Consider the following 17478-nt stretch of genomic DNA (forward strand, 5'->3'; position numbering starts at 1 on the left):
TATTGAAGATAAATTGTCATCTCCCCCGTGCCTTTACCTGACATGCAGCCCCATATCAATGACTGGAAATTTGTTTTCTTCAGGCACGCATACACACGCACATTTTCTAAGCCGCTTCTCCCTCAGGGTCGCAGGGGGTGCTGGAGCCTATCCCAGCGGTCATTGGGCGGAAGGCAAGATACACCCTGGACAGGTCGCTAGTCCATCGCAGGGCTTTCTTCGAGTAGTCATCTTTATAAATTTCACTGGACCAGCACCAAATAAAAGTTCCAGCATCATCACCTTGCCCAGTGCAGATTCACGATTCATCACTGAAGATTACTTAAACCAGACCTTCTACGAGTCCCTGAAGACTGGTTTGAGAACCACTGCTTTAGAGAATCAAAGGTGGTTCTAATAAGGAATTACTCACAGTTCCCTTTTTGGCTAACTTTGAGAATTACATTAACCCATTGAGGTATAAAAAATCGTGCACCCCCAGCTCCCTCCTAAGGCCACTTGTAATGTAATGACTTTTTTTTTTTTACCAAAAACCTCATATTCATTGTGAATGGGCAGAGCCAAACTAGGAACTTAGCTAAAGTAATATTGTAATATCGGTGTATAATATTAAATAATGGAGATGTACAGAATTACATATAGTTCCTTGGTTGCGTGGCAATAAAAGAAACTTGAATGCCTTTCTAGTGATGTCAGTAATAGTCTGGACTGTCAGCTCCTGTTCCCGTGTTTATTTACATATGCCAGACACTGACCTATACCAGGTCAGTGGAGTGCAGTGTAACATAAATGGCTGGCTGAATTGTGTTGTACAGTATGCTCCCTGTATTTATTCTCTGATGTATATTTATACTTACATAGGTGCTAAGTAAGGCACAGAGAGGAATCTTTCCCAACTTTCAGAGAGCTGTGGGAGATGGTTTTACTGGAGAAATGGATGAGGATCAAGTTACGAGCAGGAGGTGCCTGTTAGGAAGACTGGAGAGTGGACTTTGCCAGCAACCAATCAGTAACGAAACCACTCAGCACATAATGTTCACAACAAGCTGGAGAGGAAGAGAGACAGACACAGGACAAACATGACAAACACCCACACTATTCTAGAGAACAGAGACACTAACACTGCCTGAGGGAAGGAATGCTACAGAGTTTATGGAGTTTTATAAGTTTAAACAGAAAAAAAGATGCCACTTGATCAAATACTGGTGTTTTTATTTGGTTTTCTCAGAACAAAAATGTCTTTCAGAAAAGGCTTCAATACAATAAGACACTTTCTATTATAAAAAAGGTTTGTGTGGTAGCTGCAAGCAAAGAGTTCACATGTTCTTCCAGCATTAGCATAAACCTGTTGCCTAGATTGGCCTCAGGCTGTTAGAAGGTTTAAGGCTTCATCAATATAGCAGATATCAGATATGAAACTACATAGTCAGATTCACACGTTCACATAATGGCCTATGTGATTTAACACTGAAATGACTGTGCCATAGTGTGATTCAAATCAAGCGCAGCAATATAACATTGTATTGTTCAGTGCCCAGAAGTATTGAAGAGTACATTCAACAGATTGGTGGAAATAAGAGTACTCAGCTTAATACTGATTTTACTGCAAGAAGTATGATAAAAATTAAAGCCCACACAGAGACCCTCCCTTCGCTTTCTCTTTACCCCAAAATCAAAAGCAGGGAGGAAGAGTATACTCTTCGTAAGAAATTATGAATTCAGGGCAAACATATTAGCTCATGGCTAGCACATTTTAGAAAACAATAATACTCAAATAAACTGGAAAGAGACCATATTCTACATTTTCTTGTTTATTTTTGCCCATAAGGTCCACTTAAGATCGTGTGGTTTTATGTACCAAACAAATCATCCAACCAGTTGAATAGACACTATCTGAACTTTTTGTTTGGTTGATTTTAGGTGATATTATTAGTCCCACTAGGGGAAATTTCACCTCCACATTTAACCCATCCATGAAGTAAAACACCACACACACACACACACTAGTGAGCACACTTGCCCGGAGTGGTGGGCAGCCCTATCCACGGCACACGGGGAGCAGTTGGGGTAAGAAGATCTGAGAAAACACATTTTCTTTGCTCCCTGTTATGCTCGGGGCAAACCAAGGCTGAACAGAGATTTTAGGTCCATTTACTTCCATTCATTAAGGACTCTAGTGTTTTGCAGTCATGTTTTTGATATAATATAGGAAATAGGAAGTGGCCAGGCTCCTCACAAAGCACCTCTTTTACCTTTCACTTGTTTAGAAGCAGTGGATGTTGGAATGACAGCAGCTCCTCTTCGCATTTGTCCTCTATTACCCCCTTCAGTACTGGGTGTTTTAACCACTACAGTAACATAAGAACACACAGTGAGTTTGTATAGAAGGTTTGTCATTTGTGTTTGCACACTTGCATTGAGTGTGTTTGCCCTAGAATTAAAAAAGCAGTTTATGCTGATACACACTTCTTATAACTTCAATGAAAGTGGGCCAAGCTAAACATCTATAGCCTGAACAGGCAGATATATTTACATGTGTTTGTCTTTGTGACATCACAGAAACAACAAACTTGAAACGAAAGAATTTTGCAGCTTTGTTTCAACGTATGGACTGTAAGGACTCAGGAGTGAATAGTACATTATGAAACTCTTCCATTATATGGGCCCACACTATTAGCACTCATTCTATTTGCTGTATCGAAAAATGAATCAAATTAAGACCCCACTGTATCATATTGAACTCTGTTATGAATTCAGTGAATTGATACACCCCCAACCAGGCATGAAACAATTCAAAACCTTCAGAAAACGTTTTAGAATTAAGCTCATTTGCCAAAAACAAATACAGTGTGTTTATTCATATGTGTTTAAACCAAAGAAGCCGTTTCAGAATATATCTTTGGTTTGGATGGTTGGTAGGTTTCAAACTTCATTTGCTTTTTGTTTGTTTGTTTAGCCTTAAAAAAAATTCAGAAGTGTAAAATGGTCTATTTCTTGTATTTCTTCACAAAGGCCATGTATTCTTCCACATCATCTGGCGAGCCAACAACAAAAGGAACTCTCTGATGCAGAGCCTCGGGCTGAACGTCCAGGATCCTCTGAGTGCCTGTGGTGGCTAAACCTCCAGCCTGCTCCACCAGGAAGGCAATGGGGTTACACTCATACAGCAGCCGCAACTAGACAAATAGAGAGGGGGGGGGGGGTCACAGAGAGAGAGAGACAGAGAGATTGGGGTGTTGTGCAATGACCCAAGTCACAGAAGTGCATCTCATCATTCACTGAGCTTACATTCAGTGTTTGACTGGTCAGCCAGTTCCCCAAATACACAAACCAGGCCACTGACCACGGAGTCATTTTACAAAGCAGGATAATAAATCATCTTTAAAAAAATGGACAAAAGTATGTCACACTGTAACAGTCTGTCAGGCAGTGTCGCAAACCTCATAAGCAAGTTCACTCAGTTTGGTGAACATGTAGTTTAGCTGAATGTAGTTTAGCATCATGCATTAACCTTTAGCTCCAGTTCAAAACCAAAAAAGTAAACCTCAAACACAAAACACGTCTTTGCTGACTGACAACATTTTGAATAAGATTATAAAATAAATGTTTGGCCAAAGCAGCTTTAAATTCAACATGAATAGGAAATTATTGATAGAATGAATAAGATTATGAAGAGGCCAGCAGGCTTGCAATAAATTATTAACTACCAAATATTTGTTATTTAACGTGAAATTTTGGCCTAAAAAACCACCCCCCCAACCCCACCCCATAGAGCTACAAGGCTAATGTACTGCTTCTCATACTTACCTCAAACCTTGAGCTGTTAAGGAATCTTAAATACACTCATGTGGTTTCTGACACCGCATGACACAACTGTTGTCTACAAATATGGACAAAGGCTTCATTTCATTTGGCTGCTAGCACTGTGACAGCTTCTTATGATACAGTTGTTTACTGCTTGATAAGCTGACCATTTTGAAGCTGACTGTATTCCACAAGTGCTGAGGTTGGAGTACAAATGAGCGTAAACTTGGATCAACACAATAGGCATTATAAATACGTTATGTTGCCGCAAAACCCACCTTTCCTTTGGGGCTCTTCTCATTGGCAGGATATAAGAAGATGCCACCATAAGCGATGGTACGATGCACGTCTGACACCATTGAGCCCACATACCTGGCACCATAAGGGGCGCTGCCATCCTGCAAGCCACACAAATAAAAATTCTTCATAGGAATTACTGTACATTTTATTCAAACAAGTGTATCTGTTCGTTTTCTCAATTGTCATGATGAATACAGAGGTGATGGGGGAAAAAAATGACCACTATAGTTCTCATGCTGCATGATATGCATCACATAATGTAATTTTTCATGAGGAGTTGTTTTGTTTATGCAGCACGATAAATGGAAGCTGGCCTCTGACCTATGCACCTCACTGTACCTGTAATTAAATGCATTTCATTTATATAGGAAATGTATAGGTAGGCCATCATTGCATAACTTAACAATAAAAAAATAACATGAGTGATCGCTCTTTACTGTGTTTTATACGGTGACTTAATTGTAAAAGAGATTTTATCTCAGGTGTTCTCATTTAGATTTGTTAGAATTCACACTAAACCTTGTCACAATCATAAAAAACATAAATTACAAACTTTTCACACTATTTCTTTACTTATTTAACTACACAAAACACATCTGCGCCATTTCAAAGTGAGGTAAATGTTTTCTTTTACCCTATTTTTAAGCTTTAAATATTCTAACTTAACAGAGTGGAAGTGTATGATCATCTAATTAAGGTCAAAACAAACATCTTTAACAATCCTTGAACCTGACGACTTGGAGGCACAGATAAGACAAGAGTAAAGCACACAAACGCACTACCACGATCAAAGATCAGGAGCACTGGGCTGGAGGAAGAAAACAACATTGGAACTGCACGTACAGAAGTAAATGACAGCTCAGGAAGGTGTGCGCAACAGTCGTGCCAAGAAAGAAAAAGGAGGAAAAGAAGAGAGAAGTCATGTGCTGCTTAGTCATAATAGTGCTGCAATGAGGTGGTAGAAAAGCTACGCAGGCATGCTACTATATCACACACACACACACACACACACACACACACACACACTGTAATGAAGTCCAGGGGTTACCACAACCCTCAGAACAAGTAAAATAACCTCCAACACAAGAGCAACAGGCAACAGAAAGGAAGTTGTCAAACCACAAAATCTTATGAAGTTTATGAGGACTGAGATTTTTGTATTACTGTAGCCAAATATTACTACACCCACACCCAACCCTATCTAACCTCATGTACATGTACGTCTGTGAGATAAATCTCAGTTCTGTTAAATTTGAGACACTATCTATCTCTCTCTCTCTCTCACACACACTCACACACTCACACAAAAAAACATCTTTTTTTTTTTTTTTACATAATTGAAATACAGCTGGTGTTTATGCAGTTATAAAAATATCAGAACACATAGACCAACAGAAATGGTCCAATATTATTTGTTACATTAACTTACATTCATATATATATATATATATATAAATAAACCTATACACACACACACACACACACACACACACACATATAAATCTGAGCAGTAAGCTTTAACTTGCTAACAAAAACAAAAAGAAAGGCTTTTGTAAAAACCAGAAATTCTTGTTACTTTACTGTATTTTTTAATTTGTATTAATTCAAATTTTATATATAGTTTTGTAAAGCACATTTACTTCCTCTAGTAAAGGTGATGGTCATCATACAGCATCAATATTTCTCGTATGTGTAAAGCCCATGTATATCACGCATATCATGAAAAAAGGAACATTTAATGTCTAGAGGCATTAAAGGCTTTGGATGTCTGGTTCCTATTACCAGCACTGTAAACCAAAATAATAATGTACATATAGTAATTGCTGCTGTCTGTCCGGTAAAAGTACATATGCATTGTTGTGGACATGAGTGAATAAAACTGGTCATATTACATATTAATAATATATGACAATATAAACAGCATGTATCTGCATGTCTATCCTATCCACCTAACTATGGTAAAAAAAAAAAAACACAATACATATGAGTTTTTAGAGTATTTTTTAGATGTTGCAGCTAATAATTGTTCAACAATGCATATTTTATTTAATGAAGCAGGTGGCAGTAACTACAGCTGCTGGGTGGTCATGAAAAAGCTGGTATGAAGTGGCAGTGAAGAGTCAAAAACTCAAGTCAATTCAGTATCAATAATCAACTCTAATCAGGAGATGGTTTATTAGTTGCTACCTATCAGACTAGAAAACACCCCTGCTCTGCATTTTTTGAGCCCAGCATGTGACTGGGCTGAGCTGCTGAGTCCATAGGTTCCATAAGAGCTCCAGCAGCAGGACATGACACTTCCTGTGGGTGAATTTCACATCAGCACTCTTTCCAGCACATCACCAACACTGAGAGTCAGCTGACGCTAAAAACAGACAAACAGGAAACGGTCACGGGGGCAAGGTGTGTCACAGAGCCGTTACACATCCGTCAGCTGAAGGTCAGCAATTTGGATCCAAGTTTGGATCTGACCACCAGCAAGGCAGCTCATTAGTCGTTCGAACATTATAATCAGTGACTGATACTGAACAGGACAGGGTGCAGAACTGTTATTGTTATATAGTTTTAAATGCTGACCATTAAAGAAATTTGGTTAAAAAATAATAATATTAATTACATTAGTCTGCTTTAGCTAAATGTAGACTATCTTTAGTAGCAGTGGAGTGCAGACGGCAACAAAAAAAAAACAGACCAACACATGCTGGTCGGCCAACACTGGTTGGCCAGCATGCCAACATCCAAAACACAACATATGCTGGTTTTATTGATGACCAGCTATGCTGGCCTATGCTGTTAGCTTTAGTCATCTCACTCTTGCTTTAAGCCTCACAGAGTGGTTACATAATCTCAATAGTATGTTACATAGTGTTTGAAGTCACGTAAGCAATTCTGTTTATCTCTGAAAATTGACATAGACAGAGAAAATCCATGCTCCAAGATGGTTGCTAATAATGTTTTCAGCAAGGTAACAGCCCTTTACGTAGCTTATTAGCTACCTTAGCCTTGAAGTTCCAGTGCAAAACTAAAGAAGCAAACTTCAGGCACCAAACATGGTTCAGCCGATCAACTATTTTTGAGTTAATGCTCTGTAAAATTGTGTAAAAAAGCCAGTAAAATTAGTGTCACCTTAAATGCAAACAATGAAATACTATATGAACAAATGTTTTGTCTGCTACAAACCTTATTTATGATTTTCAGTCAGAATACTTTGAAGACTTCAAAATCATGTTCATAAGCAGCTGTCATACAAATAAGAAACTTAAGTCTTAATAGTTATTATTCATTAACTACTATGAATTATTTCTATTAATATTACTACCACTAATGATTGTTACTGTTAAACTAATATGTATGTTATATAAATTAGGAGATTGATGTGTCGTCCTACATACAGGCTCTAAGAGTATAAGGGGTTAAATATGAACTAATCAGCATTTTGAGTTGTTAAAGAGGGTCAAACAGAACAGTTTAAACTAAGTCCAGCAGTTCAGGGCCTACCTCAGGGAATTTCTTGTGCTTTATGTACTCAGTCACAGCAGAATCGAAGTATTTGGCGTAGCCTTCATTCAGGCTGTAGATCTTCCCCTTCTTCTTGATCTTGACATTTCTGTCTGTCAGGATGAATTCACCAATGGCCTGAATGGGGAACACCATACCATCACACCAGCTCTTTCATTTTCACTGAGAAACGGCACTTACCACACACAGTCCAGCTCAAAAATGAAACCTATATCATGCTAATTGGTGCGTTAAAAGGGGAAGCAATGCTACATGCCTGACAAAAAAAAAAAATCTGATGAAAATAAAACTACTACACATTCCAATTAAATGAGAAGTGAAAATAAGAGCTGACTGTATCTTATTAAGCACAATTTTAACCACAAAAAGAATGTGAGACTTTCCAGTAAACTACTCAGTATTTATACTTTCCAGTAAAGTACCCGGTAAACTACTCAAAGGTTAAATCTAGATCAGGCTCGTCTCAGAGCTCACAGAGTACAGTACAGATTCTTCATAAACTATGAATGATTTCTGAGTGAATATTAACAAAGGTCTTTTGCTATACATCACTTTGTTTTATATACAGTACAGGTCAAAATCACATACTGTATACACCCAGATCCAGATGCCCCAAGGATCTAGATGCCCCTTCTAATCAGTGAATTCAGCTACTTCAAGGTTCACCCATTGGCTTGAATAAACTCCACAGAACATGGCACTGGAGCAGCCATTAGAGTGATCTATAACTCATGATCCAACATCAGTATCTGACCTCTCCAATGGTTATGTGGCTGAATGCAATCAAATCCTCTAATATCAATATCTAGTGTAAAGCTTTACCAGAAGAGAAGAAGCAGTTATTGCAGGGGGAACTCCCTATTTATACCAGTGATTTCAGAGGAAATGTTAGATAAGCAGGAATTTTAAGACTTCTGGGCATATAGTTTCCCAGATCAAGATTAAGCCCAATCCTAGACTAAAAAGAATTTCCAATGGAGATTTACCATTGGTACTGCAATTTAGTCAGAGACTAGGAAACCAGCCCACAGCATACTCGCTATTTTTCTAATCTGTTTATACCAATATACTATAAAATAACACACATAGAAATTGGCAATCAATCTATTCCCCCTTTGCCTTCAGGTAGTTATCATACACAGGCATCAACATGGCTATTTCTATTTATCTTACAAATTAATTTTAAGCATTAAAGCATAAGCCTTAAGATCAAAATCTCCTTTAGAGTATGAGAAACATGTTCCATCAGGTATGTCCACTTTGGACTAGTACTGTTTTATCAGGCAGGAAGTCACGTGTCAATGGAAGTCACGTGATCAGTGTGTACAATGGGCCACAGTTTGAGCCAAGATCAACATTCACATACACTTAGAAGCCAGTTCCATTACGCTACAGAGACCCCAACTATAGCTGCCAGCTGTATAATACTTACTGGATCTAGCATGAAAAAGTTGAGTCCAGCTCCAGTGCTCATGGCTACTACAGTAGCACTGCCATACAGAGCATAGCCTGCGCACACAATCTGGTTACCTGGCTGTAGAGCATCTTTCTCAGTGGGCTCGCCTTCTGAAGACTGAGGGAAGAAGACAGAGAGTCTGGAGAGCAGTCCCAATATTATCGAAAGTCTATAAACTTACAGCATTAATTAGTGTTATTAACCCAGAAACACTATTAAAGAACTTCTCCTAGAGGTTAAAAACAAACTAGGTACTTTTCAAACTGTAGCATTTTCCATGGTAATTAGTTAGGCCTAAAACATGATTTGATGAACAGGTGCAGAAACACTTGAATAAAAGGGAGCATGACTAAACTGTAAATGCTTTCAGCTTAATTTGCATGCTTATTTGATCTAAATGTGTGGGCCGAGTTGCCTTTCAGTGCAAACTCATGTGTCACAGCATCACCTGTTGGACATATCTGGTACTGCACACTCATACAGCTGTGAGATATTTCACACATCCTGAACAGCTCTATAATAATATTAGTCAATTTACAAATATGCAGTAATTTAGGTTAATGCAATTAAACTTTCAACAAAGTTTGTGAAATCAGATATCATTAATATATTTCCCATTTTGGCCTGCACATGTCATCTGGCAGGTCAGTTCTGGTCAGCTACCTCTTCAATCTGCATGAGAAAGCAGCAAAATATAGCTGTATGTGAGGTTCGTAGATTTTACAAACAGGTCTGCACACTAATAACAGTCAAGTTATGATAATTTCATTATGACCGTAATGTTTTGTTACCTGCTTTGTTAGTGTAGTTACAGCTAATCATGACTCACCCTTTTGTAGATGGCAAAGATCGTGCCTATGGGGGCCAAGCAGTCAATGTTGGAGGAGCCATCCAGAGGATCAAAACACACTATGTATTTACCCTGTGTGTGTAAAAGGCACATAAATATGAATACTAAGTGGTGACTACTGGAGGTCATCCATAAAATACCCCACAAAAGTTCCATATTCTCTTCACACCTGTTTCATTTAAACCAAGTCAGATTCAGGCCCCACTAATGAGCTGATGAGTTCATCTGGGTGTGTTAAAGGGGAATTCCACTGATATTTCTGCATAGTTCAATCCTGAAGATGTAACTAAAGTTACTCAGGGTTGCTTAATGTGAAACAGTATATTACAGATTTCTCTACAGTGGTGGTGATAAGAACCAGGGGTCAAATTGTCTACACCACAAATATAAATTTTATTTACTATTCAAAACCGCCTACATGCTGATGATGGTAAAATAGGGGTAAATCTGATAAAATAGGTTCTCATTGGCAATTATTTTGCCTTACAACACCACACATGTACCTCTCCACCATGAAAGGATTTTTAAAAAGTACACGAGGACAAAAGATTCTCTCAAAACGATTGAAATGTAGTATCTCAGGCATTAAGCAACTTATCGATAACCATTTAATTAAGTAACTCTCTGTGAAGGAGGTTTCAAAAGCAATAAAACCTTCAGATGTTTGGTTCCTATCACCATCACTGTGAAAGATTCTTATTCAGTAAGTTTCTAGAGTCTTTCACATCAAGCCACTCTGAATGTTTACATCCTAAAAAATGAATTATATAGAAATGTTGAAAAAAAAAGCAGTGGAATCCCCATTTAACTCGGGTAGATTGTTAAATGCATAATTACTATAAAATAGGGATGCACAACATATCAGGAGATTATATACACTGTTTAAACTCAGTCTGATATAGTGAAACCATAACCAAAATGATTTACATTTCATAAACATGAAATGATAAACGTTTAAAACATCCTCTGACTTAGCTATGACACCACTATGCAAAACTAGTCTTACTTCATGTATGGGTGGTAGTGTGACCTGAGAAAAGCAATAAAAATAAATTAAAACGATCAGCTATCAGAATTGGCCACACCAAGGTTATTGTTATCACGTCAGAATTTACATATCAATGCATACCTAGCTGAAAAAGATAAGGGGGCTAACACTGGATGAAAGCCAAACATCTACCAATTCTTATTATGCAAATGCTATATTGCTACTTAACACTCACTACTTTCCATTCATCATCTTGAAACCAGTGATCAACATTCCTCCTTCTGGAGAGCTACTCTCCAGTTTAGTTCCAACCTGCATCTAATGCATCTGTTTCAGACTTTCAGGATCTTTTGAGGGAGTGTATTAGTTGTAAGTGAGGAAGATTGTGATTGGAACTAGCACGAAAATCAATCTACAAGAACAGCTACTGCTTTAAACTGTACTACAGCCCACCAGGTCTGGACTTTCACACCTCTGAATTAAGCACTTCAGTGAAATGCTAAGAATTAAGTTTTTGCAGTTGAGCATTTAGACAAGATTATTCACTGACCTACCAAGTGACCAGGCATTTTTGTATAGGTAAAACGTACTTGATATTCTAATATCATTAAGGTGGAAAACAAATGAAGCAAATGTCAAAAGATAATGTTATAAATGAATATAAGTAAATCACACAGCAATACACTGAAACTAGTTTAGTATTGTTAGCTTCTAGGATTAGCTCCTTTTCTCCTCAGCAGGTAGAAGTTGTTGCTGCTGTTCATTTGGGAATCTAATATCAGGCAACATGTAAATTTCAAATATATAATATTAGCATGGACTTTCACTTATCCAATGTATACTTGTCACATATGGACTTACAGTGCTATAAAAGTATTTGCCCCTCACCCGATTTCTTCTATTGTTGCTAATTTAGATGTTTTAGATCAACTATATTTAATATAAGATAAAGACAACATGAGTAAACACAAAATGTAGCTTTAAATGATTATTCCATTTACTGAAGATAAAGATTTATTCATAACCTCCATCACCCATCTGAAAAAGTGGTTGTCCACCTAAACCTAATAACTGGTTGTGACACCTTTGGCAGTAACAACTGCAATCAAACGTTTGTGATCACTTACAGTGAGTCTTTTACTTTGCTGTGGAGGAAATCTGACCCACTCGTCTTTGCAGAAATGTTTGGATTTGGCTACACTAGAGGGTTTTCAAGCATGAACTGCCCGTTTAAGGTCTTGCTACTACACCTTAATGGGATTCAAGTCAGGACTTTAAGTCAGCCGCGCCAAAACCATCATTTTGTTTCTTTTGAGCCTTTCAGAGATGGACTTGCTTGTGTGCTTTGGATCAATGTCCTGCTGTATAACCCAACTGTGCTTGAGCTTTAGGTCTTCAGGATTTTCTGATGAAGAGCAGAATTCATGGTTCCATCAACTATTACAAGTCATCCAGGTCCTGCAGAAACAAAGCAGCCCCAGATCATCACTTCCATCTCATTTGACTGCTGGTATGATGCTCTTATGGAGGAATGCGGTGTTAGCTTTATGCCAGATTTAACGGGCATAAAAAGTTCAATCTTTGACCTCACAGTCCACAGAATATTATCCCAAAAAGCCATCTAGATTTTTTTTTTGCATATATTTTTTGGTCAGTGGTGGCGCGTACCTTGCCGCTCTCCCATGGATGTCATTTTTGCGTTTTTCTTATTGTGAAATTATGTTTATTGACATCGACTGAGGCAAGTGTGACCTGCATTTCAGATGTTTGTCTGGGTTCTTTTCGAACCCCCTGGCTGAGTCAGCGATGCGCTCTTGGTGAAATTCTGGTAGGCTGGCCACTCCAGGGAAGGTTCACCACTGTATTCCTTCAATAAATGCACTCAACCTTTAAAAACAGCACTTTGTGTTTACCTGGGTTATCTTTGTCTAATATTAAAAACAGTTTCATGATCCAAAACGTTTGGTGTGACAAAGTTGCAAAAAATAGAAGAAACTGGAAAGGGAGCAAATACTTTTTCACAGCACTGTGTATGTGATATACATGCAAACCTATTTAACATATGGGACTTCTATGGCCATATATCAGACTTCTGTATGGGTGTGGCCATTCCAACAGCAACCACCAAGACTAATCATGCCTGGCTACTGTTTTTAGCGATGTGATGTACTTTTGTTCATTTTTATAAACAACAGTGGGCCGTACGGTGTCAGAGACCATACAAGCAAGGTTGTCTTGGATTATTTAACAACTCCACATGGTTTGAGGTTTGAGTTAAATAATTGGGTGAAGTGTGTGATGGTTTGTGTGAGTGTCCATTACTTGTTAGCTAACTTACATTAGCTTCATGGCTCCACCGTTAAAACTAAACTAAACTAAGGAAGTGAACTTTGGACACCACATATGTCTTGCCTGATAAACTAAATCTGGGGAAAACTGTGTCAATTCAATTTTATGGCCAAACTAGCACTTGAAGCCTTTTTCAGACACATTTTAAGCAGTAGCACATGCTAGCATGTAGTGAACGCACCCTTTTCTCAGCAGGGGTGATAACGGCTTCTTTGTTTTCCTCAGTGACCAGCACACAGGTGCTGTAAGAAGCCTGCAGCATGTTGATGACCAGATCATTGGACAGCACATCCAGCTTCTTCACCTCATCGCCTGTGACATTTATGTGCCCAGCAATGCCCTGACTGGGGTCATATACAGTAACAACACATCAGTGTGAAGGACATCCAATCACTGATATTTCAGGAACCACACTTAAAAATTCCCTTCCCTCCCATTTAATTCTATAGTAATATTGTTTTTTGCGCCCCATCACCAGCTCATGTCCTTCCTATTCCTCCTTACTTCTCTCAGTCATTAAAGCTGCCCCAAACTACACAAACCAAATTTTAGATAATCTGATATACTGGGAGCATCTCCAAGTAAATCTCCTCATGCAAAAGTTCTATTGCATAAAGTGGTCACTTCACTTTGCTGTGCGTTATTTAAAAGAAGTCTGTGTTGACAGATATTGTGAACTCTAATAATTATGCAACTGATTTGTTTTATATGTTGACATTCAGAATAATCACTATTTGTGCCTGAGGCCGTAATGACTCCGTTGGGGGCGAAGAATACAAAATGTATGATTAATTACAACCCACAACTTGTCCAAAGGTTTGTATACACCCGATCATCCCATGTTTTTCCTGAAATCAAGGGATTTTGTTCTCTTTTTGACCAACAGATACTGCCAATAGAATGGGACACACTACAGCAGCTGCACACAAGCCTAAGGTTACCATTTCCCAATGCCAAGCAGCTATAGGGGTATAAAATGCCCAACAGCATTGGGGCGTGGAGCCTTGGAACTACGTTTTGTGGAGTGATGAAGTACTATCCAGAGCTTTAGGATGTTTGTGATTGAGAACTAACAACATCAGCACCAAACCTCACTAATGGCCCTGTGGCTGAACGCAATTCAATCCTCACAGCAATGTTCCAACATCTAATGTAAAGTCTTCCCAGAAAAACGGAGGCCGTTACTACAGCAAAGGAGAGCACACTCCCTATTAATAACTTGATTTCAAAAGAAACACCAGATAATCAAGTGTCTCCAAACTTTTAAACATATATAGTGACTTTAAAAAATAAGTCATGCAAAAACCTTTCAAATATGTTTAACTTAATCCCCATTACACCAGAATTCACATGTATTTACATCTCTGACTGTACTGGATGAACCATCAAAGAGGAGCATTCTTTTCTTGAACATGGCATAGTAGGGCCTTTTTTTGGTTGCTAATGCATCTAAATGATAGCAAGTCATAGTTTTGGCACAAGATGCTCACATGGCAGCTTGATTGAACTAGGCTGTGCCAGCGCACTGATTCATCTACTGCACTGATCAACTTCATTCAAACCTGTCCAAAGCTATTGGGCCAACCATTCATTTTAATTCGGCTAAATAAATGTAATCTACCTTAAACTGAATGTAGACACAGTTTCAAAGCAGCCAGTATGTCACAAAATCTACACTATTAAACCACTTGTCTCATGGCCAACTGACTCACTCATTTACTCAAAAATGAACGCTGTGCAGTCACCCACTTCTACAAAGAACACTGGATCTACAGGCCTTTCAGCCGTGCTTCTCAGCTAAGAAAGTCACAGGTCATAGGTCTCAAGTATCATATAGTAGGTCACATAAAAAGGCTACACTGCTATTTTTAACATGACTGCCACATTTAGACTGTGGTTAATGGTGTTGAATAAAACTGTTTCAAAGTTCAAGACCAACCTAGACCTATAAAATCAGGCTAATCAGAGCATTGTAAACTCTCATTGTAAACTTATAGCGGTGGCAAGCATTCCTTCTGCTCGCCACATTTTGCACTCAACACGCTTGATCCTGCTAATCCACTAGTTAGCAAGTCCTGAGCTTAACTGGATATGTTATGTAGGAACGTGTGGGAGGAATCATACCATTGATTTTCTTTATATCAAGTAATACTATACTGCACTATATGCAGTTATACTGTACTATACTATATCTGCTTATACAGGATTGATATCAGTGTTAATACCCTACACCAATACTGATAGGCCTTCTTGTGCAAATAAAAAAAGGGAAATCTTGGGGATCAGTAGTCATAAATAAATCATCATAAGAGACTTTATAAAGAGGGTGGGCTGTAAAAACAGACAAGAAATTATATAGTGATGAATGATCATACTAAAAGAAATCATACACACACAAACGCCTTAATTATTATTCCTTTTTGTCATTACAGTCTCCTTTTACTACAATTTCATGAAATGTTAATTGATGTTGAATTGCTGCCAACACAAGGACAAGAGACATGGAAAAAAAAAATCCAAAACACTGTTTAAGACTTCAACACGACTGAACAAGAATGAAGAACATGTGAAAGCCTTTGCATTAGAATTAAACTAACTGCCATAGATCAGACTGCACGGTGAAGTGAAATTACTCCTTATCGTGTCACTAATGCAGAGCGTTCTTAGCGTAGCTTAGCGTTTTTGTATCTTACAGCTCGAAAACATACAGCGAAATGTAACGGTAGTAAACAGAGATACCAAGCATAATAAGCGAAGATGAATTTATTAAAGCAAAGTGTAAAAATGAACCTAGCTTTTATCGGCTTTCCCTGCCAAGCCTCGCGTAACTGCGGCACCAGTTAAGGTGGAACAGGACAATCTGAACAAGAAGCTGGTGAACAAGAAGCCAACTTATTTCATAAGTTTTATCATTTTAATGCTGTACCCTTCTTAAATCTTTGCAGTTTTAGGTTTTTCAATAAGGAGATTCAAGCTTTCAAAACATCCTACCTAGAGTTTTATGTAAGCTACAGAGCTAGCGCCCCCTGGTTTTGCTTGTGTGTGGTGCTGTGGGAGACGTTTTAGCTGCATAACTGTAGCAGCCAGCCTCGCCCAAACGATAACAGCGCTCTTATGGCACACAATCTTATCAAATATCGGTTTTGAAATATTGGCCCAATGATGACGATGATATTTAAGCAAGCAGGTATCGGCCGATATGATTCCGATATCATCATGCACCTCTAACAGATGGAGTAGGTGGCAAACTAAAGCAAACTAAACGGGTTTAAAATATGAAATACTGTGATGTATTATATTGCCACAGTTTATAAAATGTTTGTACACCATTTTTGGGTGGGTTTGGGGAAGGTCTTAATGATTTCTGGGTAACTTTTGTCCCGCATGCGTGCTCGTCTGAGGGCTCCTGCGTTGTTACCATCACTCGATGCAGCCGTTGAGGAGGCCCGCGGGGCTCAGGGCCCCTTTTGAGTGGGCAGGGAGAACTCCAGGACCGGCGCTGAGGCTACCGTGCTGCACAACTGTCATGGCTTAGCACCCTGCCCCTCCCTCCACCCCCAAAGTACGTCTAAACGAGACTTACAGGTGAGCGAGGCCTGCTTTCCTCACGGCGGATGAAATGGCTTTGATGGCCGTTAGCATGGCGTTAATGAGCTGGGTGAGTTCACCCGTCGCGCCCTTCACTTGTCTTCCTGTCTCCATGACAAAGCGCGTGAGCGTCCACACGTCGGTGTCAAAGGCAGATTGGTCCGTCATGTTCGCGTCCTGAGCTCCGAGCTGAAGAGACCTGTAGACTGAAGTCTGCTGTCTGAAGTCGCAGTTCGGGGGTAACAGCCATGGTTATATTTGTGAGGGATATCAGGTGACCGGCGAGGACCGTGTGGACTGCGGTCTCGTGAGCCAAGGCCACATTCACACATTTCAGGACTGAAGTTCGAGAAAGATCCATTAAAAACTTCTGAATTTTAAAGTACTAATGTGTGTTTCTTCAGAGTTGTTTTTTCAGTGACAGAGGGTCTGCCTGGTGGTCATCAACAGCAAGATTCTCAAATGCCAGAGGGTCCATGCACTTCATTTGACCTTTACAGAAAAGGTCGCCTGCACTGCAGTACGTGACCACTTTCACACAGAAATTTGACTGCTGTAAAGACGAGTGTAACAGCACCACTGCAGGATCTTCACATCTGCCATATTAAGTAGCAGCAAGTCTCA

At 39.0% G+C, this 17478-nt stretch overlaps 1 protein-coding gene across 2 annotated transcripts; it reads right to left on the minus strand.

The window, feature by feature from the left end:
- Window positions 1-1195: 1195 nt before the first annotated feature.
- Window positions 1196-17325, minus strand: fbp2 (fructose-1,6-bisphosphatase 2). 2 transcript variants are annotated; one of them, XM_017695523.2, is made up of 8 exons: window positions 16850-17325; window positions 13448-13610; window positions 9909-10001; window positions 9743-9751; window positions 9056-9196; window positions 7603-7740; window positions 4083-4202; window positions 1196-3176 (listed from the first exon to the last, which is right to left on the minus strand). In XM_017695523.2, exons 1-8 carry the CDS (start codon window positions 17020-17022, stop codon window positions 2988-2990), a joined length of 1026 nt encoding a protein of 341 aa, XP_017551012.1. In that variant the 5' UTR covers window positions 17023-17325; the 3' UTR covers window positions 1196-2987. The 2 variants fall into 2 exon arrangements, with proteins under 2 accessions (XP_017551012.1, XP_017551013.1); XM_017695524.2 differs by lacking the exon at window positions 9743-9751 and having other exon boundaries at window positions 16850-17320.
- Between the last annotated feature and the right edge of the window lie 153 nt (window positions 17326-17478).

This window comes from Pygocentrus nattereri, chromosome 20 (assembly GCF_015220715.1).
Source record: "Pygocentrus nattereri isolate fPygNat1 chromosome 20, fPygNat1.pri, whole genome shotgun sequence".
NCBI lineage: Eukaryota > Metazoa > Chordata > Actinopteri > Characiformes > Serrasalmidae > Pygocentrus > Pygocentrus nattereri.